Source organism: Vipera berus, assembly GCF_964194415.1.
Source record: "Vipera berus genome assembly, chromosome: 2".
NCBI classification, from domain to species: domain Eukaryota; kingdom Metazoa; phylum Chordata; class Lepidosauria; order Squamata; family Viperidae; genus Vipera; species Vipera berus.
The window spans coordinates 267,141,363-267,168,115 of NC_138203.1; the positions used below are offsets into that span (position 1 = coordinate 267,141,363).

The window sequence follows — 26,753 nt, forward strand, 5'->3', positions numbered from 1 at the left end:
TTCCCACCGGAGTGGTCCCTATTTTTCTACTTGCATTCGAACTGCTAGGTGGGCAGAAGCTGGGACGAGAAACAGGTGCTCACTCTGTTACGGGGCACTCGGGATTCGACCCGCCAAACTGCCGACCTTCTGATCGACAAGCTCAGTGTCCTAACCCACTGAGCCACCGCATCCCTCAAAGCATATTCCTATATACTTGTACATAAAAAGAGAAAGAAAAAAAAGTTTTGGTTCTCTCTCTCTCTCTCTCTCTCTCCCTCTCCCCTCTCCCCTCTCCCCTCTCCCCTCTCTCTCTCTCCCCCTCTCCCTCTCCCTCTCTCTCTCTCCCCCTCTCCCTCTCTCTCTCCCATAGATTCTGCCACTGAACCAGATCTCCTTTTAGGAGTAGTGCTTGGTGGCTTGTGGACTTCAGTTCCCAGAATTCCTCCGCCAGGCACGCTGGCCCTTTTGCCAAGAAGGAGGCGGTGGGGGGAGGAGGAGGTAGTCAAAGCAGCCCAAAAGGAGGCGGGGAAAGCGGCTAAAAACAACCGGCGCTGAGCTTTGGGAAAAACGAAATCGGCTCTTGTTTCTTTCGTCCGCCATGAAGTCGGATCCGGAGCCCCAGCCCCGCCGAGGAGCGGGGAAAAAGGAGTACTCTGTTTTCAGAGGCGGCAAAGCCGCTGGCTGTCGCCGGGAGGAGGGAAGGCTACTAGCATCTAGCCCCGAAAGCAAAAGAAGCTTCGCCGGCATCTCAGAAAAGGACGGCCGCACAGTGGAGCGGCCTCTCCTCCTTCCCTTTTGGGATATCCCGAGCTCTGGAGATGTTGGAAAAGTAAGGAGTAATCAGCGACGGCCTTGGGTGGGTGCAAGAAGAGGGGCGGGGGGGCGGAGACGGCCCGAGCCGCTGTGGGGACCCCAAGGGGCGGAAAGCAACCCTGGGGCATCTCAGGGAGTGGGGGAGGGCTTGGGGGGAGATGGAGGCGGGGGGGCCTTTGTGCCCGTACTGGGTTTCCCCCCATCCCCATGCACCCCATATTCCGTTTCAGCCTATCCTTTTTTCCCCCTCCTGCTCAGAGAAAAACAGGGGCAGGGAAGAAGGGCAGGAGTTGGCAGAGAAGAGACTGGGGGGGGGTTTGCTAGAAAACAGGTCTGGGGGGGGCGGGGGCGGGGAGAAGCAGGGAAAAATTCAGACTTTTAAAGCAGGGGTCTTCAAACTTGCCCTTTTATGACTTGTGAACTTCAACTCCCAGAATTCCTCAGCCAGGCACGCTGGCTGAGGAATTCTGGGAGTTGAAGTTCACAAGTCATAAAAGGGCCAAGTTTGAAGACCCCCCTGCTTTAAAGGGACCAGAAGGAAAGAGAGCGGCTTTCTACTGGGTGGTATGAATAGCGGTCGTTTCTTTTTTCTATCTATCTAAATCCCTGTAAATGGGACACAGTTAAAAAAACCCCAACAACAACGGCTGCTCGTCTCCCTCTCCGTGGGGAGAGCCACGGGTTACTTCCCCCGAAGCCCGTCTCCTTTCAAGGACGGGGCCTTGGAGGTTTCAACCCACGAATAAAAAAGCTTCTTTAGAGACGGACCCGCCTTGGCCCTTTATCCAGAAGAAGGAACGTAAACGCTAAAGGTAGCTGAAACGCTTCTTTTTTTTTTGCAATCTGAGGAATCTCTGCGCAGCCTTGGGAGGGCTTTGTGTTCGAGGATTTTTTTGTCTTTTTTTGTGAACTTTTAAGCCAGCACCAAACCCCCAGGGAACTGGGCCACGCCGCTGTCATTTGAGGTGAGAGGAGCGGCATTGTAAAGGGCCGCTGAACCGACAGATGAGCGGGGAAAAACGGTGACCGTAATTGGGGTTGACTTGCAGTGGGGTTGGCCCAGCGCTCTCCCGGTATTTGGGGCTGGGGAGGAAACGGGGGGGGCGGGGACTGTTTCCCTCCTTTCCGGTCTCCCAGGGGTGGTTTTATGTCCAGTTGCGAAAGCTTCCTTGGTGTTCGGAGCGGGGAGCTGCTGCTGCTGCTGCTGCTGCGCGCTGAGCCTTTGCAACTTCGGAGAAGTGGAATTCTTCTGTGGGAAAAGACTCCGCACCCACTTTCCAGTAAGCAATTCAGGCTAAATGTTTCTGGCTATGGGAGGGATTGAGTGGATAGCATTGCTGACACTGGCTACGCAGCCTTGCAACATGCCCATCCAAGATGCGTTGGCGTACTTAATTACTACCAATGGCAAAAAATTCTGCAATGGCAGTGGATATTAGTTGTTTTTTAAATTATTTATTTTATTTTATTATTTTATTATTTTATTTTATTTTATTTATTTTATTTTATTATTTTATTTTATTTTATTATTTTATTTTATTTTATTATTTTATTATTTTATTTTATTTTATTTTATTTTATTTTATTTTATTTTATTTATTTTATTTTATTTTATATTATTTTATTTTATTATTTTATTTTATTTATTATTTTATTTTATTATTTTATTTTATTATTTTATTTTATTTTATTTTATTTTATTTTATTTTATTTTATTTTATTTTATTTTATTTTATTTTATTTTATTATTTTCTATACCGCCCTTCTCCCGAAGGACTCAGGGCAGTGTACAGGGCAATAAAACTACAATATACAAAAGTTAAAAATAAGATTAAATAGAACTAGCCCATTACAATAAATAATTAGCCTTGGTGGAGCAGTGGGCTAATGCCTCCTTAAGTAACACCAGCTGCCTGCAATTAGTGCAGGTTCGCATCCCACCAGGCTCAAGGTTGACTCAGCCTTCCATCCTTCCGAGGTAGGTAAAATGAGGACCCAGATTGTTGGGGGCAATTAAGCTGACTCTGTAGTAATGCCGCTTGGGGTGTGTGTGTGAAAGCCCTAACAAGCAGGCATATACATAGAATGAAGGCTACTGCTAAGCTTGTAAGCTGCCCTGAGTCTTCGGAGAAGGGCGGGATATAAATGGAATTAAAATAAATAAAATAAAAATAAAAAAATACTAATTAAAATACCCCAAACCCATTAGGCCAGGCCGGCTTGTTCAAACAGGTAAGTTTGTGAAAAGTATAGTTCTCACAGTTTTCCATTTAAAATCTACATATATAATAGTTACAGTGATTGGTAGCAAAGAGTATGGTAGTGACAGAAGACTAATTTGGGGCTGGTGCTGATTCTAGGGCAGACATGTCAGATTTGGGGGCCCCCCCAGGGCTGTCCCAGAAATGGCAAGGGACCGGCCCCCGCTGCCCCACCCCAACCTGGCGTTGCCCTGGCGCACGCACAGGAAATGGCATGCCCTCTCGGGCTGGATGTGTGCAGCCGCAGCTCATTTGCGTCAGCCTGCCCCATCCCTCCCAGCTTAACCAGTCAGGCCCAGCCATGCCCCACTTTGCCGGGCTTCTCGTGTGGCTCTGCTTTGCCAGGCCAGCCTCCTCATGCCTGGCCTCGCTTTGCAGGGCTTTTCCTTGTCCGGCTCTGTTTCACCCCACTGTGCCACACCTTTCCTCGCTTGGGCCATGGCCGTGGTGGCAAACCTATGGCATGCATGCCACAGATGGCATGCAGAGCCCTCTGTGGGCACGCACGCCATCCCCCAGTCCTAGGCCTTCAGCTGGGTTTTATAAAACCTTTTTGCTTTAGGCCTCCACTGCCATGTGCAAAAAAAAAAGGTTCAATCAATCAATTTCAACTTCTTGCAGAAAAAAAAACATTTCATAAAGTTGGAATTGATTGAACTTTTTAGTCCCATCCAGTCTGCTGTTTACCACCGCAGCCATGCCCACCCAATGGGCCACACCCACCTGGCACCCGACGATACATAAGTGGGTTTTGGGTTGCAGTGTGGGCACTCGGTCTCTGAAAGGTTTGCCATCACTGGGCCATGGTGTTCTGTAAGCCTAGCACCCCAGAGCAAGCCCAGCCTGTGGGATGAAAGGCGCGGAGATGTGAGTGGGCAGTGGCACAAGCCGAGCATCGGCCATCTCCCAGTCGCCTGCTCCACCACGCCACCACGGGAAGAGGAACACAGCAATCATGCAGAGCCGCAGCCTGGAACTGCCTGTGGTTGGCAGTGTGGTGGCTGGAGAGAGAGGGTGAAAAGAAGGAGAAAACAGGAAGGGTCTCTGTGTGTGTGTGTGTGTGTGTGTGTGTGTGTGTGTGTGTGTGTGTGTGTGTATGAGAGAGAGACAGAGAGAGAGCCAGGAGAGGAAGAGGAGGAGGAAGCTGTGTTACAAAAAAAGGGAGCTTCCACCTTTCTCCCCCCTCCCCTTCTCTTTTTTTTAACCTCCTCCCATTCTGTTCAGGTGCAGCTGGATGAGAAAGCAGGAAGGGTTTGTGTGTGTGTGTGTGTGTGTGTGTGTGAGAGAGAGAGAGAGAGAGAGAGAGAGAGGTGGGGGAATGGGGAGCATTGCAGAGTAAGCAAACTTACAAAAAAAGGGGGATCTCTCTGTCTCTCACACACATACACATGCTGCGTGGGGAAGGAAGGTGGTATGCAGGCAGGTGAGAGAGCAAACTCAGATTGGCTTTGTGTTCTATTCTTGCCTCCTCCCCTCCCCTCCCTAAAATCCAGGCAATAATAGAACTCTTTGGATTGAATGGGAAGTTAAGAGGAATTGATGTGAGTTGAAATTAAAAGGCCGAATCAGCTCCTCCCCCCCAATTATTTTGTCAGAGACTTGGAAAGTGTTTCCTGCTCCTACTTCCCCTCACCTGCTCTTTTATAATTTAATCCAGCCTTGCCCAAACTAATGTCTTTTGGGTGTCATGGACCACAGTTCCCACCATCCTGTGGCTATGCTGTCTAGAAATGCAATGCCTTATTTTCTCTGTAATATGCGCCTATGAGGCAGTAGCTCTGTGGGATTTAGATGTATGTAAACATTTGTTTCTTCTGCCTAATTTATTAAATGAACACCTAATTTGAAATTAAAAGTTTCTGAGAAATCCAGGGTGGTTTACAAGAAAACTCTCAAAGACAACTATTGTAAAGCATCACTTTGTTGTTAGCTGCGAAGTCGTGTCCGACCCATCGCGACCCTATGGACAATGTTCCTCCAGGCCTTCCTGTCCTCTACCATCTTCTGGAGTCCATTTAAGCTCACGCCTACAGCTTCAGTGACTCCATCCAGCCACCTCATTCTCTGTCGTCCCCTTCTTCTATTGCCCTCGATCTTTCCCAGCATTAGGCTCTTCTCCAGTGAGTCCTTCCTTCTCATTAGGTGGCCAAAGTATTTGAGTTTTAGCTTCAGGATCTGGCCTTCTAAAGAGCAGTCAGGGTTTATCTCCTCTAGGACTGACCGGTTTGATCGCCTTGCAGTCCAAGGGACTCGCAGGAGTCTTCTCCAGCACCATAGTTCAAAGGCCTCAATTCTTTGGCGCTCAGCCTTTCTTATGGTCCAACTTTCACTGCCATACATTGCAACTGGGAAGACCATAGCCTTGACTATACGCACTTTTGTTGACAGGGTGATGTCTCTGCTTTTTAGTGTGCTGTCTAGATTTGCCATGGCTTTCCTCCCCAGGAGCAAGCGTCTTTTAATTTCTTGGCTACAGTCCCCATCTGCAGTGATCTTGGAGCCCAGGAAAATAAAATCTGTCACTACCTCCATTTCTTCCCCATCTATTTGCCAGGAATTGAGAGGGCCAGATGCCATGATCTTGGTTTTCTTAATGTTAAGTTTCAACCCAAGTTTTGCACTCTCCTTCTTCACCCGCAACAAGAGGCTCTTTAGTTCTTCTTCACTTTCTGCCATTAGAGTGGTATCATCTGCGTATCTTAGGTTGTTGATATTTCTTCCGGCAATCTTAATTCCAACTTTTGATTCATCTAGCCCTGCCTTTCTCATGATGTGCTCTGCATATAAGTTAAATAGGCAGGGTGACAGTATACAGCCTTGCCGGACTCCTTTCCCAATTTTGAACCAATCAGTGGTTCCGTGTCCAGTTCTCACTGTTGCTTCTTGACCCGCATATAGGTTTCTCAAGAGACAAATAAGATGGTCTGGTACTCCCATCTCTTTAAGAACTTGCCACAGTTTGTTATGATCCACACAATCAAAGGCTTTAGCATAGTCAATGAAGCAGAAGTAGATGTTTTTCTGGAACTCCCTAGCTTTCTCCATGATCCAGCGTATGTTGGCAATTTGATCTCTAGTTCCTCTGCCTCTTCGAAATCCTGCCTGTACTTCTGGTAGTTCTCGATCCACATACTGCTGAAGTCTAGCTTGTAGGATTTTAAGCATGACTTTACTAGCATGAGAAATGAGTGCAATGGTGCGATAGTTTGAACATTCTTTGGCACTGCCTTTCTTTGGAATTGGAATGTAAACTGATCTTTTCCAATCCTGTGGCCACTGTTGAGTTTTCCAAATTTGCTGGCAAATTGAGTGTAGCACTTTTACTGCACTGTCTTTTAAGATTTTGAATAGCTCAGCTGGAATACTGTCACCTCCACTAGCTTTGTTGTTGCTCAGCTTTTCTAAGGCCCACTTCACTTCACATTCTAGGATGTCTGGCTCGAGGTCAGTGACCACCTCATTGTGATTATCTGGGACATTAAGCTCATTCTTGTATAGTTCTTCTGTGTAATTTTGCCACCTCTTCTTAATCTCTTCTGCCTCTGTTAGGTCCCTGCCATTTTGGTCCTTTATCATGCCCATTTTTGCATTAAACGTTCCCTTCATCTCTCCAATTTTCTTGAAAAGATCTCTGGTCCTCCCTATTCTATTGTTTTCTTCTATTTCTTTGCACTGTTCATTTAAGAAGGCATTCTTATCTCTTCTAGCTATTCTCTGGAATTCTGCATTCAATTGGGCATATCTATGTTTTTCTCCCTTGCCTTTCGCTTCCCTCCTTTCCTCAGCTATTTGCAAAGCTTCCTCAGACAGCCATTTTGCTTTCTTGCATTTCTTTTTCTTTGGGATGGTTTTGGTTGCTACCTGTTGTACAATGTCGCGAACCTCTGTCCATAGTTCTTCAGGCACTCTGTCTATCAGATCTAATTCCTTAAATCTATTTGTCACCTCTACTGTATATTCAACAGGGATATGATTTAATTCATACCTGACTGGCCTAGTGCTTTTCCCTACTTTCTTCAGTTTAAGCTTAAACTTTGCAAGGAGAAGCTCATGATCTGAGCCACAGTCAGCTCCTGGTCTTGTTTTTACTGACTGTATAGAGCTTCTCCATCTTTGGCTGCAGAGCATATAGTCAATCTGATTTCTGTGTTGACCGTCTGGTGATGTCCATGTGTAGAGCCGTCTCTTGGGTTGTTGGAAAAGAGTGTTTGCTATGACCATCGTATTCTCTTGACAAAATTCTATCAGCCTGTGCCCTGCTTCATTTTGTACTCCAAGGCCAAACTTGCCTGTTATTCCAGTTATCTTTTGGCTTCCTACTTTAGCATTCCAATCCCCCATGATGATAAGGACATCATTTTTTGGTGTTAGTTCTATAAGGTGCTGTAGGGCTTCATAGAACTGGTCAATTTCATCCTCTTCAGCACTGGTGGTTGGGGCATAGACTTGGACTACTGTGATATTGAATGGTTTGCCTTGGATTCGAACTGAGATCATTCTGTCATTTTGAGGATTGTATCCCAGTATTGCTTTTCCTACTCTTTTATTGACTATGAAGGCTACTCCATTTCTTCTGAGGGATTCTTGCCCGCAGTAGTATACCTGATGGTCATCTGAATTAAATTCACCCATTCCTGTCCATTTTAGTTCGCTGATACCTAAGATGTCGATGTTCAGTCTTGTCATCTCTTGTTTGACCACGTCCAGCTTTCCTTGATTCATGGATCTTACATTCCAGGTTCCTATGGAGAAAAAATCTTTACAGCATCGGACTTTCCTTTCACCACCAGACACATCCACAGCTGAGCGTCCTTTCGGCTTTGGCCCAGTCGCTTCATTCTTTCTGGCGCTACTAGTACTAGCCCTCTGCTCTTCCCCAGTAGCATATTGGACGCCTTCCGACCTGAGGGGCTCATCTTCCAGCGTCATATCGTTTTGCCTTTTGGTACTGTCCATAGGGTTTTCATGGCAAAGATACTGGAGTGGGTTGCCATTTCCTTCTCCAGTGGATCACGTTTTGTCAGAACTCTCAGCTATGACCTGTCCGTCTTGGGTGGCCCTGCACGGCATAGCTCATAGCTTCATTGAATTACGCAAGCCCCTTCGCCACGACAAGGCAGTAATCCATGAAGGGGAAAGCATCACTAGCACTGCTTAAAACGATATTAAAAGTGTGTATTTTAAGAAAGAAAAATAGTAGTAGTAATTTACTTTAGTGCTGTGTGACCATAAAATGTGTTGTTATTCTACATATGCCTGGCTGAACAGTGTTTGGAGTTGCCTCTAAACGGGTGAGGGATGTACTGTTCATATTTTCCTTGGGAGAAAGTTCTATAATTGGGGTGCTGTCTCTGAGAAGGCTCTGCTTGTGGCCACTGTTCTATAAACCAAATCAGGGGGACCATCTGGTCTAGATGGATGGTAAACAAAGATGATTAGGGAGCTGGAGGCTTAAAACATATGACAAATGTTTGTGGGAATTGGGTATGTCTAGCTTAGTGAAAAGGACTAGGGGTGGTGACATGATAGCAGTGTTCCAATATTTGATGGGCTGCCACAGAGAAGAAGGGGTCAACCTATTTTCCGAAGCATCAGAAGGCAATAATAGATGGAAACTAATCAAGAAGAAAACCAGCCTAGAACTAAGGACTTGTGAAAACAACTAACCAGTGAAAAGGCTTGCCTTCAGAAGTTGTGGATGCTCCATCACTGGAGGCTTTTAAGTAGAGATTGGATATTACATTGTCTGGAATGGTTATGAGCAGGGGGGCTTGGACTAAAGACCTCAAAGTTCTCTTCCAACTCTTTTTCTTTGAGAGAAGTGCTGCCAACCTCTCCACTTTCCCTCATCCCTTCCTGGGCACAGAGAGAAGGAGGGGAGGGAGGGAGGGAAACAGGAAGAAAGAAAGGGAAGGAAGGAGATGGGAATGAAAAGGAGGGAGGCAGGGAAGGAGAGGATGGAGGAAGGAAAGAGGGAAAGGAAAGAAAGAAAAAAAGGAGAGAAGGAAGGAAGGAGATTGGAATAAAAGAGAGGGAGGGTCTGAGGGAAGTTCTGCCTTAGCACTTGGCCACCAGCAGCCCTGTTGCCCTTTTGCCATCCCCTGGTGGTCTCCCATCCTATTGCTGAGGATGCTTTGGTTACAAAGCCAGGTCTCCTCGCGTGGAGAGGGAGTGGGCCTCCCTTTGACCCACACACTTTGTCCTTCTGCACCCACCATGAGCAACCTGGCCAAGGAGAGCGAGCACAGCAGCAATAGCCTTGAGGAAGAGGTAAGCGCAGGTGGGCGCCCCCTTGGGGAAGTGGGGCTAGGGTAGGCTGGGCTGTGGGATCCTGATGCTGTGGGAGCTCATGGGCTGGGCTGGGCACTTGACCTCCGCTGCCCAGGGCTCCGGGCAGTCCGTGTCACCCTCCAGGGGCCCCGTGCACAGTCTGAGGCAACCACAATGTTGATGCGGCCCTCAATGAAATTGAGTTTGACACCCCTGTTCTAGGGTGATACATTGTGTGTATGTGTTTGTATGTATGTATTCCTGAACATATGTAGTTCCTGATATTCTTTAGCAAGACAAAGCCCAATACATTACATTACATACATTGTTTTAAATAAATAAATAAACCTGGCCAAGGAGAGCGAGCACAGCAGCAATAGCCTTGAGGAGGAGGTAAGTGTAGGTGGGCACCCCCTTGGGGAAGTGGGGCTAGGCTAAGCTGGGCTGTAGGATCCTGATACCGTGGGAGCTCAAGGGCTGTGTTCTGTACCAGCCTGCTACCGGCCCTGCAGAAAAGGCAGGGACAACCCCTTTTACAATAAGGCAAGAGGCTGGAATTACGCCTGCCAAATTTATTACTACAAAAACAAACAAGACACGAACCAAGAAACCGGAGCTTTGAGAAACACGAACTATCCAAGCGGTTGCCTTCAGCAAACCAGCCCTCCCCACACATTCCCCTTATATAGAGTTCAGGGCGTGGCTTCTCTCTGCCTCCTTCCGAGAAGCCCCATTGCCTTCCTCTGTCTACTCCTAATTGACTGCCTCCTGCGTCGGGCGTCCTTGAACAGGGCCAGCTGTGGGTCATCTTCATCCACGCTGTCAGGCTCACACAGCTGGGTCTCCGTGGTGACCAAGTGGGAGGAGCCTGGCTGAGGGCTATCATCAGCAAGATCTTCAACCCCCTCAGAAAGGTCTTCAACACCCCCCTCCTCCTCTGAGTCATCCGACCCAACTGCCGAACCCACAGGCTGACCCTGAATCACAACAGGCTGGGCACTTGACCTCCACTGCCCAGGGCTCCGGGCAGTCCGTGTCACCCTCCAGGGGCCCCGTGCACAGTCTGAGGCTCAGTGAGCTCCTCTAGTGGACCATGCCCTGGCGCTCACCCCAGTCCCACCTTTCCTCCACGGGAGACCCTCAGATCCGCCCCAGTCCCACCCAGGTGCCCCCGACGTGAGTGACGTTGAGCTGGCCATGCCCCACCCAGTAGGCCACGCCCACGCCCCCCAGCCCCCCCTAATGGCAACCACAATGCTGAATGCGGCCCTCAATGAAACTGAGTTTGACACCCCTGTTCTAGGGTGATACATTGTGTGTATGTGTTTGTATGTATGTATTCCTGAACATGTAGTTCCTGTGGGAGGCCTCGTTTAACACTGTTTGCAGATTTTATCCTTTGGGGGTTTGAGGAAATTTGCTAATTTTACTTGATTAACTTAGTTTCAGCTTGATTGTCAATTATCTAGTGGAGACACTGCTGCTCAGACTATTGTGGATTCTGCTAATATTTTAAGGCATATCAACCATCTCACAGTAGTTAATAGTAATGTCACATCCTGTATATTGAGCTAAAAGTATATTCCATAGTTCTTGGTCCACATCTACAGTCTTCACATCCTTCCATTTAAGATTGATGCTTTTCAGATCTTTCTGAAATGCTTGCCATTTCCTTCTCCAGTGGATCACGTTTTGTCAGAACTCTCTGCTATGACCTTTCCACCTTGGGTGGCCCTGCACGGCATAGCTCATAGCTTCATTGAATTACGCAAGCCCCTTCGCCACGACAAGGCAGTAATCCAAGAAGGGGATCTCACAGTAGTTAATAGTAATGTCACATCCTGTATATTGAGCTAAAAGTATATTCCATAGTTCTTGGTCCACAACTACAGTCTCCACATCCTTCCATTTAAGATTGATGCTTTTCAGATCTTTCTGAAATGCTTGGCACCAGGTTTTCTTTGGCCCTGCTCTTTTTCTCCCAACAATCTGGTGGTATCCAGTTGATTGCTGTCCTGCTGAATGTTGCTCACTCATGCGGAGCACTCGTCCAGCAAAGCCCATTCTTCATTCTTAGTTCGTGCTTTGTTAATATTAATAATAGAATTATATGTTCTCCTACTTTTTTCCTAAAGATTTAAGGAGAGTTTTTTAGATGAAAACAAATTGTGGATATAGGAGATAGTGGGTGGGTCACTGAACTGAATAAAAATAAATGAGTAAAAGGCATTGGTGTATAGAGAAAAATTACAAAGAAACTATCCTCTCCTGCCTGGATTTCCACTATAGTTTTTTCTGCTGAAATTATGACTTGGGAAAGGAATCTGGACCTAATTTCTAGTAAGTAATTTAGGAGGTGTTTTTCTCCCGTGTTTGTATTTCTGAGTGTATTTTTAATTCCAGATCATACAAATCCAGGAACAATGGCTGTGGATGAATTTGAGATGATTGAGAAGCAGGCCCCTGGTAGCAACATTCTTTTACAGCAAAAAGAAACAGGTAATTACAATATGAAGCTCTGGAAGCCAATCTCCTGAAATGAGGGATCGAAATGTCCAAGCCATGGCCACACAGAGCAATCCAAACACATACACTGTTCCCAGTTGGATTTCAAAAAATTCCTGCTGAATTTTAATGTTTCATGAGACCAAGAACAGGCATTCCGTCTGCTGCAGGGGACAGCTATGAAATAAATGTAATGAACTACATTACAGAGAGAGAGTAATCTCACCAACATTGTCAGGACAAGCCACTAGATCAGCAGTCCCCAATCTTTAGAGTTTGACAGCCTGATGGGTGGGGGAGTGGGAAACCAGACTGTGCAAGTGGTATGCACACTGGCCCACTTGTTCACATAAGTTGAACTGCATGTGTGTTCATGCACACTGACCTGCCACTAGCACAAGTCCAGCTGCACGCTTGCACAGCCCAGTTCCAAACAGTCCACGGCCCGGTAGCGGACCAGGAAGTTGGGAATCTCTGCACTAGACTATAAATTGGGAGCAAACCCCACTCCTCACTAGCACTGATGATGTTACCTAGTTTGGATAATGAAACATCTGCAAGAAAAGAGCCAAACTCAGCAGCAAAGACCCCTCATTTCAACCCTGACCCACAAGCATTTCCCTTTATATGCTTTATATTATATATTTTATGTTTGACCCAAGAAAATTCCTCTTCAGTTAATGTGACCCTGGCAAGCCAAAAGGTTGGACGTGCATGCTGTAAAATATGCTGGGTCCCGTCCTTCTTAGCTTTTGAAGATCAGCCAAGATCAAATTCAACCCTTTTAACAGAATGTAGATAATGGAATGTTGATTTTCCCCCCCCCCCCCTTCTCTAATAAATAGTTGCCCAATTTATTAATGGCCATGAAGAACCTTTGCATGACAAAGTATTTTCTGCTGTACACTTTTTAAAAAGCTGGGTCCTACTTCTAAAAAGAGATTCCTCAAAATTAGCAGTAATTTGCCGTCTTCTGTGAGCATCTTGGCCTTCCTTCTTGTGACAGCTCCATTTCTAATTCCAGATCATACAAATATAGCAATGCCGAATATGGATGAGGAGCAAGAGCTGCAGCATCTTTCTCCCAACGGACTTGCAGGTGGACAGGAGAAGAAACCAGGTAGTAATAACAGTTTTGCAATAGTGGCGAATATCTGTAGGATGAGGGTGAAGGCTTGTTCTTCGAGCTTGTGGGTTGGCTTCCAAATGTTTCGTTACCAGGCTAGGAAACGTCTCCAGTGGAGTTTAGGGGTTGTTAGTGTCAGTGTTCTTCTGCTTTTAAGGGCTTCATGTTTTCAATAGGCCTTGTGATGGATCAGGTGTGGGTGTTATTAGATACAGGGTTCGTTGTGTGATTGACGCGACGAGGCGAGTGAGTTCAGCAAGAATCATTCTTTATTGGGTTGCAGGAACTGAACTGAGAAATAAGGCTGCGAATGCAGCAATTTATACCCTGGCCTCTAGGCAGCGGCCAATAGGTTTAAAGCAACCTATTGCCGCCCTAGAGGCAGCCAGTGGTGGCGCTGGAGACGGGTTGTCTGAGGAGCTGGGAGCTGTTAGCGAGCTTCCCTGCTTGAGCAACCTTCCAGCATTTAACCCCACATGATATTCTTTAGCAAGACAAAGCCCAATACATTACACCCCTCCTCCCTAGAATGTACACAGTACACACATTATAACAGCAAAAGGGAATGATTACAGCAATTACAAGTTTTACAGAGATACCAAAGTAATATGCAATGTACACATTTTACCTTATTGGCTAATACAGAGACTCTCCTGTCTAGCAGCACATCAATGACACATACAACATTATAGCTCTGTTATTTCAGAACAAAATCTTGTAGATATGCAGGAAGCTTGCAAACCCTCGTGGAACACCTGGGAGAGTCAGGTACTCTCTGGCCTACCAGCTTGCCCACCAGGCTGGGTAGACCAAGGTCCATAAGTTCAAGCGAGTCAGGCTGACTCGGAATTCTCTGGCTGGCCCTTTCAGGCGGGCCCAACCCAGAGCCCAATCGCTTGGCAGAGTTAGCACAGCAGCTGTAGTGTTCTGGTTGGCTTTCTCCTTCAGGGGCCCCATGTTGCATTCCTGGGCTTTGCCCCCCTACGGCCACCTCCCCGTTGCTCTGACTGCTTGGGACCTCAGAGCCTATGGATTGATCGGCCTGGCTGCTGGTTTGCAGTCCGTGGATGGGACCTGGGATGAAGTCCTCGCTTTGTGGCTATTCTGGAAAACGCTTTTTAAGCTGATCAATATGGCGATGAATGACTCGCCCGCCCTCTAGCCCCACTTTGTATGAGAGGGCCCAACGTTTTGGTGTTTTTCCCTGGGACACACAAGTTCCCATGCCCATAGTTCTGGGTGAATAGTTTTGGGGTGAATTCCCACACCCCGTTGCCCACTTGCAGCCCACTGGGAGTTGAAGTCCACGAGTCATAAAAGAGCCAAGGTTGCCTACCCCTGGACTACATCATTCTGCTTTTGGGTGAATTCTGCAGAGATCTAAACCAGCTTCTGGATCATCTATGGTAGTGTGTGGCCCAACCTGAAGAACTGAGAAGCTTGGAGGTGTGTGGTCTGCTAGAACTCCCCAGCCAAGACTTCTGTGAGTTGAAGTCCACACATCTCTAGGTTGCCCATGATGGGAAAAACCTGTCTACTGATTTGGCTTAATAGCCATTTCTTCTCTCTGCCCCTGCACAGAGAAAAGGGAGGTCTTTAAATATTTTGGAGGAGTTTTCAATAAAACTGTATTTTTCTTTTTTTTTTAACCTCAAAATCCTGTGCATCTTTATCTCTTTCCTGACCCGGGAAGTTATTAGAAATTAAACAACTTCCCTCTGGAGATTGTAACTGAGTCATCAGTTGGTTTCCAAGAAAAGAGAGGGGGAGGTTGGTCAAGAGAACTCTTGAGAATTCTTGATTCTAACTTCTCTTCCAGATAGGTGCTTCCATCCAACAATGTGATTTGAACCTTCTTACCTTCTTGTCAACCTTCTCCTAACCTGACATTGGAGACCTTGTTGGTTTTAAATTTGGTTTTTTTCTTTCTGCCTTAGATAATATGCAGAATGGCAGATGTTCAAGAATGAGAAATCTTTTTGTTCGGTACTGTAGTCATATTGTCCTCGTTCTTGTTGCTGCTCTTGTTTCTTCTGCTTTGACTGCTTTTGTATTTTGTACTGGTAAGTTATCCAAACCTTACTATTGCAAGATATGCGATGCTTTTATTTTTATGGGGGGGTTGTTTTTTTGCATTCCTTCCCCCCCCTTCTGAGGGATAACAACAGCCAGGTTGATGAAGGGGTTGGACTAGCCATGGAGAGACCCAGGTTTATTTATCTGTTTGTTAGTTCGATTACTATAGCCGTCTTATCTCAGTAAATGACTTTGGCCAGCTTACACAAAGTAATTCAGTTTACAGGAAATGCAATACAGAACATACAGTTTGTTACAGCTGATTCTTCCTGTTAATTACTTCTATATAACATATAGAAGACAGATCAATAATTTGCAAATAGATTTAGTAGTTTAAAAAATTTTCAGAGGGCCTGTTTTGCAAGGGGTAGGAAGTAATATCATAGTAATGTATTAATCAGTATTCAACTAGCTTAGATACTATAGTCAGGGTTTTAGGGCCTTAGTAAAGGCTAACAGGGTTAGGACCCTTCTACTCTCCAAAGGGGGAATGGTCCATAAAGCAGAGGACACTGGTGAAAAGCTCACCCTCTAGTAGGTAAAAAGGTTGTAATCTCCCCTCAGCCACAGAAGCTCCTTGGATGTCCTTGGGCCTTCTCTCTCAGCCCCGCCTACCTTGCAGGATTATGGTGCAAAAAAAGGGGGACCTTGACCAAGAAAAAGGAGCAAATAAATCTAACAGATAGAATAAATCAATGCATAGGAGTCTCCCCTTCCCTGATTTCCTCTCCATTCCAAAGGAGGCAGAAACAGAGAAAGAAGCGCTTGCTTTTTCCATACATGTAGACATGATCCCCCAACTTTTCACATTTTATTACCCATTGCAACCCTTAGTCCCTTGCTGCAAAAGCTCAGTATTCGCCTTAGCTTCTGTGTGTGTGCGAGTTGGTATAAAATCCTTGAACTCTGGGATAATTGTAAAACAGCTGTTTATTGTTTGAAATTCCCATAGACAGCCATTTTTTTTAGGTTTTTATTAAAATTGATTTGATTTTATTGTTTTACTGTTTTTCAAACAATAAACAGCTGTTTTACAATTATCCCAGAGTTCACGGATTTTATACCATTACACACATATGCCTGGGATTCGTATGTTTAAAGTTATTATATAAATTATATATATATAAAATTTCATTTTTAATGTGTGCCATTGTCCCACAGTAAAAAATTATAATAAAGGTTGTCTGTCTGTCTGTCTGTCTGTCTGTCTGTCTATCTATCTATCTATCTATCTATCTATCTATCTATCTATCTATCTATCTATCTATCTATCTATCTATTCCTTATTATGGGTAGTCCTCAATTTATGACCAGTCATTTAGCAACTGTTTGAAATTACTATTAAGCTCTCAAGGGCTACAGATTCGAAGTTACCACAGATATTCCCACCCACCCACCCCTCCCCTAGAGATCTTGTGATCACATTTGGGGTGCTCAGCAACTGACCTATATTTGTGTATGTTTGCAGCATTCTGAGGTCACGTGACTATGATTTACAACATTTTTGCTGGGAACATGTTTGCTTCTAATTTCTGACAAAAAAACACTCGTCGGGGAAAATGGATTCACTTTACGACCACGTTTGCTTTATGACCACTGCATTCGCTTAATGAGCGCTGTAAAAAATTTTGTAAGATCAGGTCAGTCATTTGATGCCTCGGCTTATGACCATCATGACTTATGTCAGAAATTCCCAGTCTTCGTTACAGTCATAAATCAAGGACTAGCTGTATTCCCCATGCCCATTTGTGTTCAATTAACTGTGGGCAGTGTTTGTTAGATCATGATCTTTTTTTTCCCCCTTAGTATTTTCAGGAAATAAGGCAACCCTAAAGACAGATGATTGTAAGTCGCTGCCGGCACCCTCTCAGCCTTGGAAACGCCCGTGCCTGCCTGCCTGGATTGGATACCAGGGGAAATGTTTCTTCTTCTCAAATGAAGAAAGAAACTGGACTGCTGCTCAAGAGTTCTGCTCTTCGCACAATGCCTCTCTGGCCATTATTGAAAAGGAAGACCTGGTAAGAGGTGAAAATATCCTGCTATATTGTGGATGGTACCAGTTTCATGTAGGGTCCACATACATCAGTTCTGCCTGCAGGGAATTTATTTTACAACAGTATGATGGTTTCATTTGGTGCTGGCCTGTAACCCTAGTGAAGACTGAAAAAAGATGTGAATTGATTTTCATTAAGGAAGACCATCTGTTGCTTTCTGATCTACGGCCGGTGTCTTTAGCCCACGTCTGCTACAGGTAGACCTTGTATAATGATCGCCCCGTTTAGGGACCATTCAAAGTTACTTTTTTCCAGATTTCATCTTTCCAGCTTTTTTTTTTCTTCTTTAGCTTTTTCACTTCTTTTTGTTCTGTGTTCTGGAACTGAGTCCAAGTAAACACTCCAGCCTTCCCTTTTTGAAATAGCTGTGTCCCTTTTAAAGGGAACAGCTCCCTTTTCTCCTGGGTGGGACCCTTTTTAAGCCTTCAGGGAAAGGAAGGGAGAGGAAACAGCACAGTTGTTTTGCCTTCGTGCATCATTGAAATCATTGATATTAGGGCTGGTTAGCACTCTGATTTGACTCTAAAAGGGGGCTTTGAAGTCTGTGGGCTATCAAAATAGCAGCTCTCTGCAACTATTTAAAATAGCAGCGTCTTCTCCTGAGATTCTGGGGCGGGAGCCGGCTTAAGGAGATGAAGACATACTGAATTTATGTTCTGATGTGCTTTGGGGGAAATGGAGGCAGGCAGTCTTTGTATCCTTATATGAACTCCTGTGTAACTCCTGGTGTAATCAAACAATATGATAGAATTATTGGCCGACTCTAAATATGTGTGATTTGATTATTGAGGAAATAGGTAAAAGGTTAAAACATGTACACTTGGAGGGGGGGTGTCTATAAATATTTCGGAGTGGTTTAATGTTTACCGTTTATTCTCTCAAAAGGTTTTTGTGCAGCGTTACAAAGGCAGCACTCCCCACTGGATTGGCCTCAAACGAGATCCAGACCAAGCCTGGAAATGGATCAATGGAAATGCTTCAACGTGAGTCATCCTTTCTCTCTTATGTCTTCACTTGAGGAGTAGTGAGATGGGTGGCATCTAAATTTCTTCAATTAATGAAATAAACTCTATAAGAGCCGAATGCTGAAAAGAAGTGGCATGGGGTTTATTGGTTATCCAGTGCAGTCCTGTTTCTTGCATCAAGCACAAATGCACTGCGTATTTTCATAAATGCCAACTTTGTGTCTAAAACTAGAGAACTTAAAAGAGTGGAACTTTAATTACCCTGATATCAACTGGGAGACAAATTCTGCACCAAGTGGAAGATCAAACAGATTCCTGACAAACCTAGCAGACAACTTTCTCTCCCAAAAAGTAGAGAAGGGAACTAGGGGCTTAGCCATATTGAATTTAATTCTCACTAACAGAGATGAAATGATAGAAAGTGTCAAAGCCACAGGAACCTTGGGGAGAAGTGATCATGCAATATTGGAATTCAACATTATGGAAGCACAAGCAATAGAATACAGCCAAACTAGAGTCTTGGACTTTAAAAGAGCTAATTTCAATAAACTTAGAGAGACCTTGGGAAGAATTCCATGGATGAGAATCCTAAAGGGGAAAACAACTCAAGAAGCTTGGGAAATTTTGAAAAGTGAGATAATAAAGGCCCAGTCTAGCACAATACCAACAAAGAAGAAAAATAACAGCTCTCAAAAGAAACCAGCATGGCTGCATAAAGAACTCTCTGATAAACTGAAAGACAAAAGGGACAAGTATAGGAAGTGGAAAGAGGGGCACATAACTAAGTCAGAATATCAGCAAATAGCCCGTGCCTGCAAAGATGAAGTGAGGGAAGCTAAGGCTCAAAATGAACTAAGGCTTGCGACCAAAGTCAAAAATAACAAAAAAAGCTTCTTTCAACATATAAGAAACAAGAAAAAAGTTAAGGAAATGATTGGTCCATTAGTGGGGGAAAGTGGCAAGAAGGTGACAAGCAACAGGGAGAAAGCAGAACTATTTAACTCATTTTTTGCATCTGCCTTTACACAAAGGGAAAAAACAGTCCAACCTACCAAAAACAGTGCCATAAAAAACAATAGAAACGCAAGTTAAGATAGGCAAGAAAATGGTAAGTGAGCACCTGTCCAGCCTAGACGAGTTCAAATCACCAGGACCAGATGGATTACACCCCAAGGTTCTCAAGGAACTGGCAGACGTGATCTCAGAACCCCTGAACTATATCTTTCAAAGATCCTGGAGCACTGGGGAACTACCAGAGGACTGGAAGAGAGCTGATGTAGTTCCCATCTTCAAAAAAGGGAAAAAAACAGATCCAGGAAACTACAGACCTATCAGCCTGACCTCAATACCTGGGAAGATTCTGGAAAAGATAATCAAACAATGAATCAGCGAACACCTTGATGCGAACAAAGTTATCACTAAAAGCCAACATGGGTTTGTCAAAAACAGATCATGCCAGACAAATCTTATTTCATTCTTTGACCAAGTGACAAAACTAGTGGACCAGAGGAATGCTGTAGATTTAATTTACTTGGATTTCAGTAAGGCATTTGATAAAGTAGATCACAACCTACTACTTGATAAAATAGAAAAATGTGGGTTAGATAGCATCACCACCAGATGGATTCGTAGCTGGCTGACAGGCCGTACTCAGCGTGTGGTCCTCAATGGAACCGCATCTACATGGAAGGAAGTGTGTAGTGGGGTGCCCCAGGGCTCTGTTCTGGGCCCAGTGCTCTTCAACATCAACGATTTGGATGAGGGGATAGATGGGAAACTCATCAAATTTGCAGATGACACCAAGCTGGCAGAAATAGCCAATACTCCAGAAGATAGATCACGTGAAGTACTAATACCACTTTACAATGCCTTGGTAAGGCCACACCTGGAATACTGCATCCAGTTTTGGTCACCACGATGTAAAAAAGATGTCGAGAGACTAGAAAGAGTACAGAGAAGAGCAACAAAGATGATTGGGGGACTGGAGGCTAAAACATATAGGGAACGGTTGCTGGAATTGGGTATGTGTAGTTTAATGAAGAGAAGGGTGAGGGGTGACATGATAGCAGTGTTCCAATATCTCAGGGGCCGCCACAAAGAAGGGGGAGCCAAGCTATTCTCCAAAGCACCTGAAAGCAGGACAAGAAGCAACGGATGGAAACTAGTCAAGGAGAGAAGCAACCTAGAACTAAGGAGAAACTTCCTGACAGTTAGAACAATTAACCAGTGGAACTACCTGCCTCCAGAAGTGGTGAATGCTCCAACACTGGAAGTTTTTAAGAAGAGACTGGACAGCCATTTGTCTGAAATGGTATAGGGTTTCCTGCCTTAGCAGGGGGTTGGACTAGATGACCTCCAAGGTCCCTTCCAACAAATTATTATTATTATTATTATTATTATTATTATTATTATTATTATTATTATTATTATTATTATTATTATTATTATTATTATTATTATTATTATTATTATTATTATTATTATTATTACAAGCCAGTGTGATGCAGTGGTTAAATTGCCAGACTTGAGAAACCCAGGTTAGGTCCCCTCTCAGCCATAAAAGGTGCCTGGGAATTATGGGTCAGTCCTTTTTTTCTCGGCCCCAGAGCCAGTGTGGTCTGGTAGTGAAGGTTTCACACTAAGAGTGGAGACCCAGGTTCAAATCCCCTTTGAGGCACCGAAGTTCCCTTACTGACTTAAGGCCAGATCCTCTCAGCCTTACCTACCTCACGTGTTAAAGAGGCATTTGTGAGAGCCAGTTTGGCATAGCAGTTAAGGCAGCAGGCTAAAAACTGGGAGCTGTGAGTTCTAGTTATGCCTTGGGCACAAAGCCAGCTGGGTGATCTTGGGCCAGTTACTTTCTCACATTCCTATGAAGGAAGAATGTCAAACTTCGCTAAGAGTTGTCCAGACCATCTCTGAGAATTGGACATAAGGAAAAATAAGTGTGTTAGTTCCTAAACAAAAAGCTGGGATTTAAGTCTAACAAATAAATATATAAAGAAGAATATAATGCCCCAATATGGCTGCTCTCTAAATTAACTTGGAGTCCTAGGTCAGAATTTGTGCTCAGGAAAGGAATAGACACATCGCTAATCACACGTGATTGAAACCAGCCAGATATAGAAAATTGATGGCCTCCAAATGGACTTCAGTTCCCATCAGCTCTGAGCACAGGGGACGAGTGAGTTATAGCTCAAAGTTGCTGGGAAACACCAAACTGGCTATAGCCAAATAGACCGTTCATACATGAATCCACTACTATCTGCCTATCACCCACTAAAATTTGCTTCTCCCTATTGGTGAATTCCCCTTCATGGATTACTGCCTTGTCGTGGCGAAGGGGCTTGCGTAATTCAATGAAGCTATGAGCTATGCCGTGCAGGGCCACCCAAGACGGAAAGGTCATAGCAGAGAGTTCTGACAAAACGTGATCCACTGGAGAAGGAAATGGCAAACCACTCCAGTATCTTTGCCATGAAAACCCTATGGACAGTACTAAAAGGCAAAACGATATGACGCTGGAAGATGAGCCCCTCAGGTCGGAAGGCGTCCAATATGCTACTGGGGAAGAGCAGAGGGCTAGTACTAGTAGCGCCAGAAAGAATGAAGCGACTGGGCCAAAGCCGAAAGGACGCTCAGCTGTGGATATGTCTGGTGGTGAAAGGAAAGTCCGATGCTGTAAAGATTTTTTCTCCATAGGAACCTGGAATGTAAGATCCATGAATCAAGGAAAGCTGGACGTGGTCAAACAAGAGATGACAAGACTAAACATCGACATCTTAGGTATCAGCGAACTAAAATGGACAGGAATGGGTGAATTTAATTCAGATGACCATCAGGTATACTACTGCGGGCAAGAATCCCTCAGAAGAAATGGAGTAGCCTTCATAGTCAATAAAAAAATAGGAAAAGCAGTACTGGGATACAATCCTCAAAATGACAGAATGATCTCAGTTCGAATCCAAGGCAAACCATTCAATATCACAGTAGTCCAAGTCTATGCCCCAACCACCAGTGCTGAAGAGGATGAAATTGACCGGTTCTATGAAGCCCTACAGCACCTTATAGAACTAACACCCAAAAATGATGTCCTTATCATCATGGGGGATTGGAATGCTAAAGTAGGAAGCCAAAAGATAACGGGAATAACAGGCAAGTTTGGCCTTGGAGTACAAAATGAAGCAGGGCACAGGCTGATAGAATTTTGTCAAGAGAATACAATGGTCATAGCAAACACTCTTTTCCAACAACCCAAGAGACGGCTTTACACATGGACATCACCAGACGGTCAACACAGAAATCAGATTGACTATATGCTCTGCAGCCAAAGATGGAGAAGCTCTATACAGTCAGTAAAAACAAGACCAGGAGCTGACTGTGGCTCAGACCATGAGCTTCTTGTTGCAAAGTTTAGGCTTAAATTAAAGAAAGTAGGGAAAAGCGCTAGGCCAGTCAGGTATGAATTAAATCATATCCCTGTTGAATATACAGTAGAGGTGACAAATAGATTTAAGGAATTAGATCTGATAGACAGAGTGCCTGAAGAACTATGGACAGAGGTTCGCAACATTGTACAACAGGTAGCAACCAAAACCATCCCAAAGAAAAAGAAATGCAAGAAAGCAAAATGGCTGTCTGAGGAAGCTTTGCAAATAGCTGAGGAAAGGAGGGAAGCGAAAGGCAAGGGAGAAAAAGAAAGATACGCCCAATTAAATGCAGAATTCCAAAGAATAGCTAGAAGAGATAAGAATGCCTTCTTAAATGAACAATGCAAAGAAATAGAAGAAAACAATAGAATAGGGAGGACCAGAGATCTTTTCAAGAAAATTGGACAGATGAAAGGAACGTTTCATGCAAAAATGGGCATGATAAAGGACCAAAATGGCAGGGACCTAACAGAGGCAGAAGAGATTAAGAAGAGGTGGCAAAATTACACAGAAGAACTATACAAGAATGAGCTTAACGTCCCTGATAATCACAATGAGGTGGTCACTGACCTCGAGCCAGACATCCTAGAATGTGAAGTGAAGTGGGCCTTAGAAAAGCTGAGCAACAACAAAGCTAGTGGAGGTGACAGTATTCCAGCTGAGCTATTCAAAATCTTAAAAGACGATGCAGTAAAAGTGCTACACTCAATTTGCCAGCAAATTTGGAAAACTCAACAGTGGCCACAGGATTGGAAAAGATCAGTTTACATTCCAATTCCAAAGAAAGGCAGTGCCAAAGAATGTTCAAACTATCGCACCATTGCACTCATTTCTCATGCTAGTAAAGTTATGCTTAAAATTCTACAAGCTAGACTCCAGCAGTATGTGGATCGAGAACTACCAGAAGTACAGGCAGGATTTCGAAGAGGCAGAGGAACTAGAGATCAAATTGCTAACATACGCTGGATCATGGAGAAAGCTAGAGAGTTCCAGAAAAACATCTACTTCTGCTTCATTGACTATGCTAAAGCCTTTGATTGTGTGGATCATAACAAACTCTGGCAAGTCCTTAAAGAGATGGGCATACCAGACCATCTTATTTGTCTCTTGAGAAATCTATATGCGGGCCAAGAAGCAACAGTGAGAACTGGACACGGAACCACTGATTGGTTCAAAATTGGGAAAGGAGTCCGGCAAGGCTGTATACTGTCGCCTTGCCTATTTAACTTATATGCAGAGCACATCATGAGAAAGGCAGGGCTAGATGAATCAAAAGTTGGAATTAAGATTGCCGGAAGAAACATCAACAACCTAAGATATGCAGATGATACCACTCTAATGGCAGAAAGTGAAGAAGAACTAAAGAGCCTCTTGTTGCAAGTGAAGAAGGAGAGTGCAAAACTTGGGTTGAAACTAAACATTAAGAAAACCAAGATCATGGCATCCGGCCCTCTCAACTCCTGGCAAATAGATGGGGAAGAAATGGAGGTAGTGACAGATTTTATTTTCCTGGGCTCCAAGATCACTGCAGATGGGGACTGTAGCCAAGAAATTAAAAGACGCTTGCTCCTCGGGAGGAAAGCCATGGCAAATCTAGACAGCACACTAAAAAGCAGAGACATCACCCTGTCAACAAAAGTGCGTATAGTCAAGGCTATGGTCTTCCCAGTTGCAATGTATGGCAGTGAAAGTTGGACCATCAGAAAGGCTGAGCGCCAAAGAATTGAGGCTTTTGAACTATGGTGCTGGAGAAGACTCCTGCGAGTCCCTTGGACTGCAAGGCGATCAAACCGGTCAGTCCTAGAGGAGATCAACCCTGACTGCTCTTTAGAAGGCCAGATCCTGAAGCTAAAACTCAAATACTTTGGCCACCTAATGAGAAGGAAGGACTCACTGGAGAAGAGCCTAATGCTGGGAAAGATTGAGGGCAATAGAAGAAGGGGACGACAGAGAATGAGGTGGCTGGATGGAGTCACTGAAGCAGTAGGTGTGAGCCTAGATGGACTCCAGAAGATGGTAGAGGACAGGAAGGCCTGGAGGAACATTGTCCATAGGGTCGCGATGGGTCGGACACGACTTCGCAACTAACAACAACAACAATTGGTGAATTAGGTTGAGATTTGCTCATCCTTGACTCAGCAGAAAACTATACTGGAATGAAATTTGGGGCCTCCGTTGTTACCTCTCCACTCCAAGTCACTTTGGTTGCCTGACTTTCTTCCAAGACAGTGGGTGAATAATAACAATAATAATAATAATACCAACACCAACACCAACACCTAGGATGCTGGCAGCAACCCGTGTCAACCATCAGCGCCAGTCAATTTGAATGTTCAGTTGACTGAGGTTCATGTCTAAACAACAACAACAATAATAATAAGAATTGGAAGGGACCTTGTGGGTCATCTAGTCCAACCTCTTGCTCAGGCAAGAAACCTTATACCATTTCAGACAAATGGCTGTCCAGTCTCTTCTTAAAAAGTAGATTTACACACCTTATGATTGCCCTTGGAGGTTGTTGGAATAAAGAAGCAAATTGGAACACCAAATTAAGTTAGCTAAGGGTGACTGAAGCCTCTCTTACTCACAGGAAAACAATGCTATGGGGACATGGCAGAAAAGAGATGTTACTAGGGCAAGATGATGACATGGTTAGATGCAGTGGGGACACAGCTCTTCACCCTTGTTGCCCTTGTGTTGCAGGTGGGAGGTCCTCGGTGATGGAGGGAACTGTGCCTTTTTGAATGAGGAAGGCGGAGCAAGCTCTTCCATGTGCCGTACACTCCATCACTGGATATGCATCAAACCTGATGAATTCACAAGTCCAAAGATAGTTTGACGACATATAATTTCCATTGTACTCAGCTGGAATTTACCTTTTATCATTGACTGTAGTAACGATTGGATCTTATATACAGAGAAGGATAAATTATTTCTGCCTTTGCACACTGTAATCCTAGCATATCAACTAGATATTTAATCAGTTGCGGATTTCCTCTGGATTTTCTTCTGCATGAAATAGTCTCTGTTTCTGCTGTTGCACTTTACATTATTACATTTCTACATTGTTTACATTTTCATGTAGTTTAGGCCAGTGGTTTTCAACCTGTGGTCTGCAGCCCCTAGGGGACCGGAATGTTATCATAGGGGATCCATGAAGGCTTGAAAACAATGTTATGATTTAAATCTTAAGTCTTGGGGGTCCATGGCCATAGTCTGTGGCCACAAAAACTATTTAGATGGGATCCGTGTTGAAGAAAAAAATTGAGAAACACTGGATAAGATCTATACTGATTTCAGCATTATTTATTTTATTTATTTTATTTTTATTTTAATTCCATTTATATCCCACCCTTCTCTGAAGACTCAGGGTGGCTTACAAGCTTAGCAGTAGCCTTCATTCTATGTATATGCCTGCTTATTAGGGCTTTCACACACACACACACACACACACACCCCAAGCGGCATTATTACAAAGTCAGCTTAATTGCCCCCAACAATCTGGGTCCTCATTTTACCTGCCTCGGAAGGATGGAAGGCTGAGTCAACCTTGAGCCTGGTGGGATGCAAACCTGCAATAATTGCAGGCAGCTGGTGTTACTTAAGGAGGCATTAGCCCACTGCTCCACCTCTGCTTCACAAGTTGATTTGGTCGCCAAGTTTGCTTCTGGGTCCAATTCAAGGTGCTGGTTTTAACCTTTAAAGCCCTTTGTGGCATGGGATTGGGTTAAGTGAGCAGCTACCTCTCCACAATTGCCTCTTCCCAACATATTAGCTCTGGCAGAAAAGGCTGCTGCTAGGGATCTACCCTTAGTGGATCTCAGGAAAGGGGCCTTCCCCCCCCCCTCCAATGAGATCGTCTCCAAAGGATGCTAACCCCACACCTGACATTCAGGTGGCCAAATATTATTTCAAATATCAAATACCAAGCTATGCAATTTTAATTTTTTTTAAATTAGGTATATTGTTTTATTACTGTTTCCCTTCTCCAATAAATTATTTCGCTTTTTTAACTGTACTATTTTATTATAAATGCTAGTCAAAGGCCATAATAATTATACTTTGCTTTGCTTTATTTTATTATTGTAATGCATGCAGCTCAGATCACTTTTGGATATATATATATTTGATATGCAAATAAATGAATTAATAGATAAAAGTAGTGTATATTGGAAATAATGGCAATTGTTTTATTTTACATCCTGTCATAATGACACACCTGATTCTCTCCTGGCTACTTTGATTCTTATAAGTGTTGTCAGAAAAATACT

General features: G+C 44.3%; 1 protein-coding gene across 1 annotated transcript; it reads left to right on the top strand.

Annotated features, from left to right (window-relative positions):
• The first annotated feature begins 1,543 nt into the window (after window positions 1–1,543).
• LOC308663604 (C-type lectin domain family 2 member D-like) lies at window positions 1,544–26,637 on the top strand. Its single transcript, XM_081320185.1, has 6 exons — window positions 1,544–2,075; window positions 11,730–11,825; window positions 12,856–12,951; window positions 16,840–17,051; window positions 17,973–18,070; window positions 25,186–26,637. The coding sequence occupies exons 1-6, from the start codon at window positions 1,943–1,945 to the stop codon at window positions 25,319–25,321; spliced, it is 771 nt and encodes a 256-aa protein (XP_081176311.1). The 5' UTR covers window positions 1,544–1,942; the 3' UTR covers window positions 25,322–26,637.
• Window positions 26,638–26,753: the final 116 nt, after the last annotated feature.

Excerpts from the sequence above, each read along its gene's own strand:
- LOC308663604 (XM_081320185.1), top strand. The coding sequence starts at position 1,943 with ATGTCCAGTTGCGAAAGCTTCCTTGGTGTTCGGAGCGGGGAGCTGCTG. Across the intron at positions 11,826-12,855 it reads TTTACAGCAAAAAGAAACAG|ATCATACAAATATAGCAATG; the intron begins GTAATTACAATA and ends TTCTAATTCCAG. Across the intron at positions 12,952-16,839 it reads TGGACAGGAGAAGAAACCAG|TATTTTCAGGAAATAAGGCA; the intron begins GTAGTAATAACA and ends TTTCCCCCTTAG.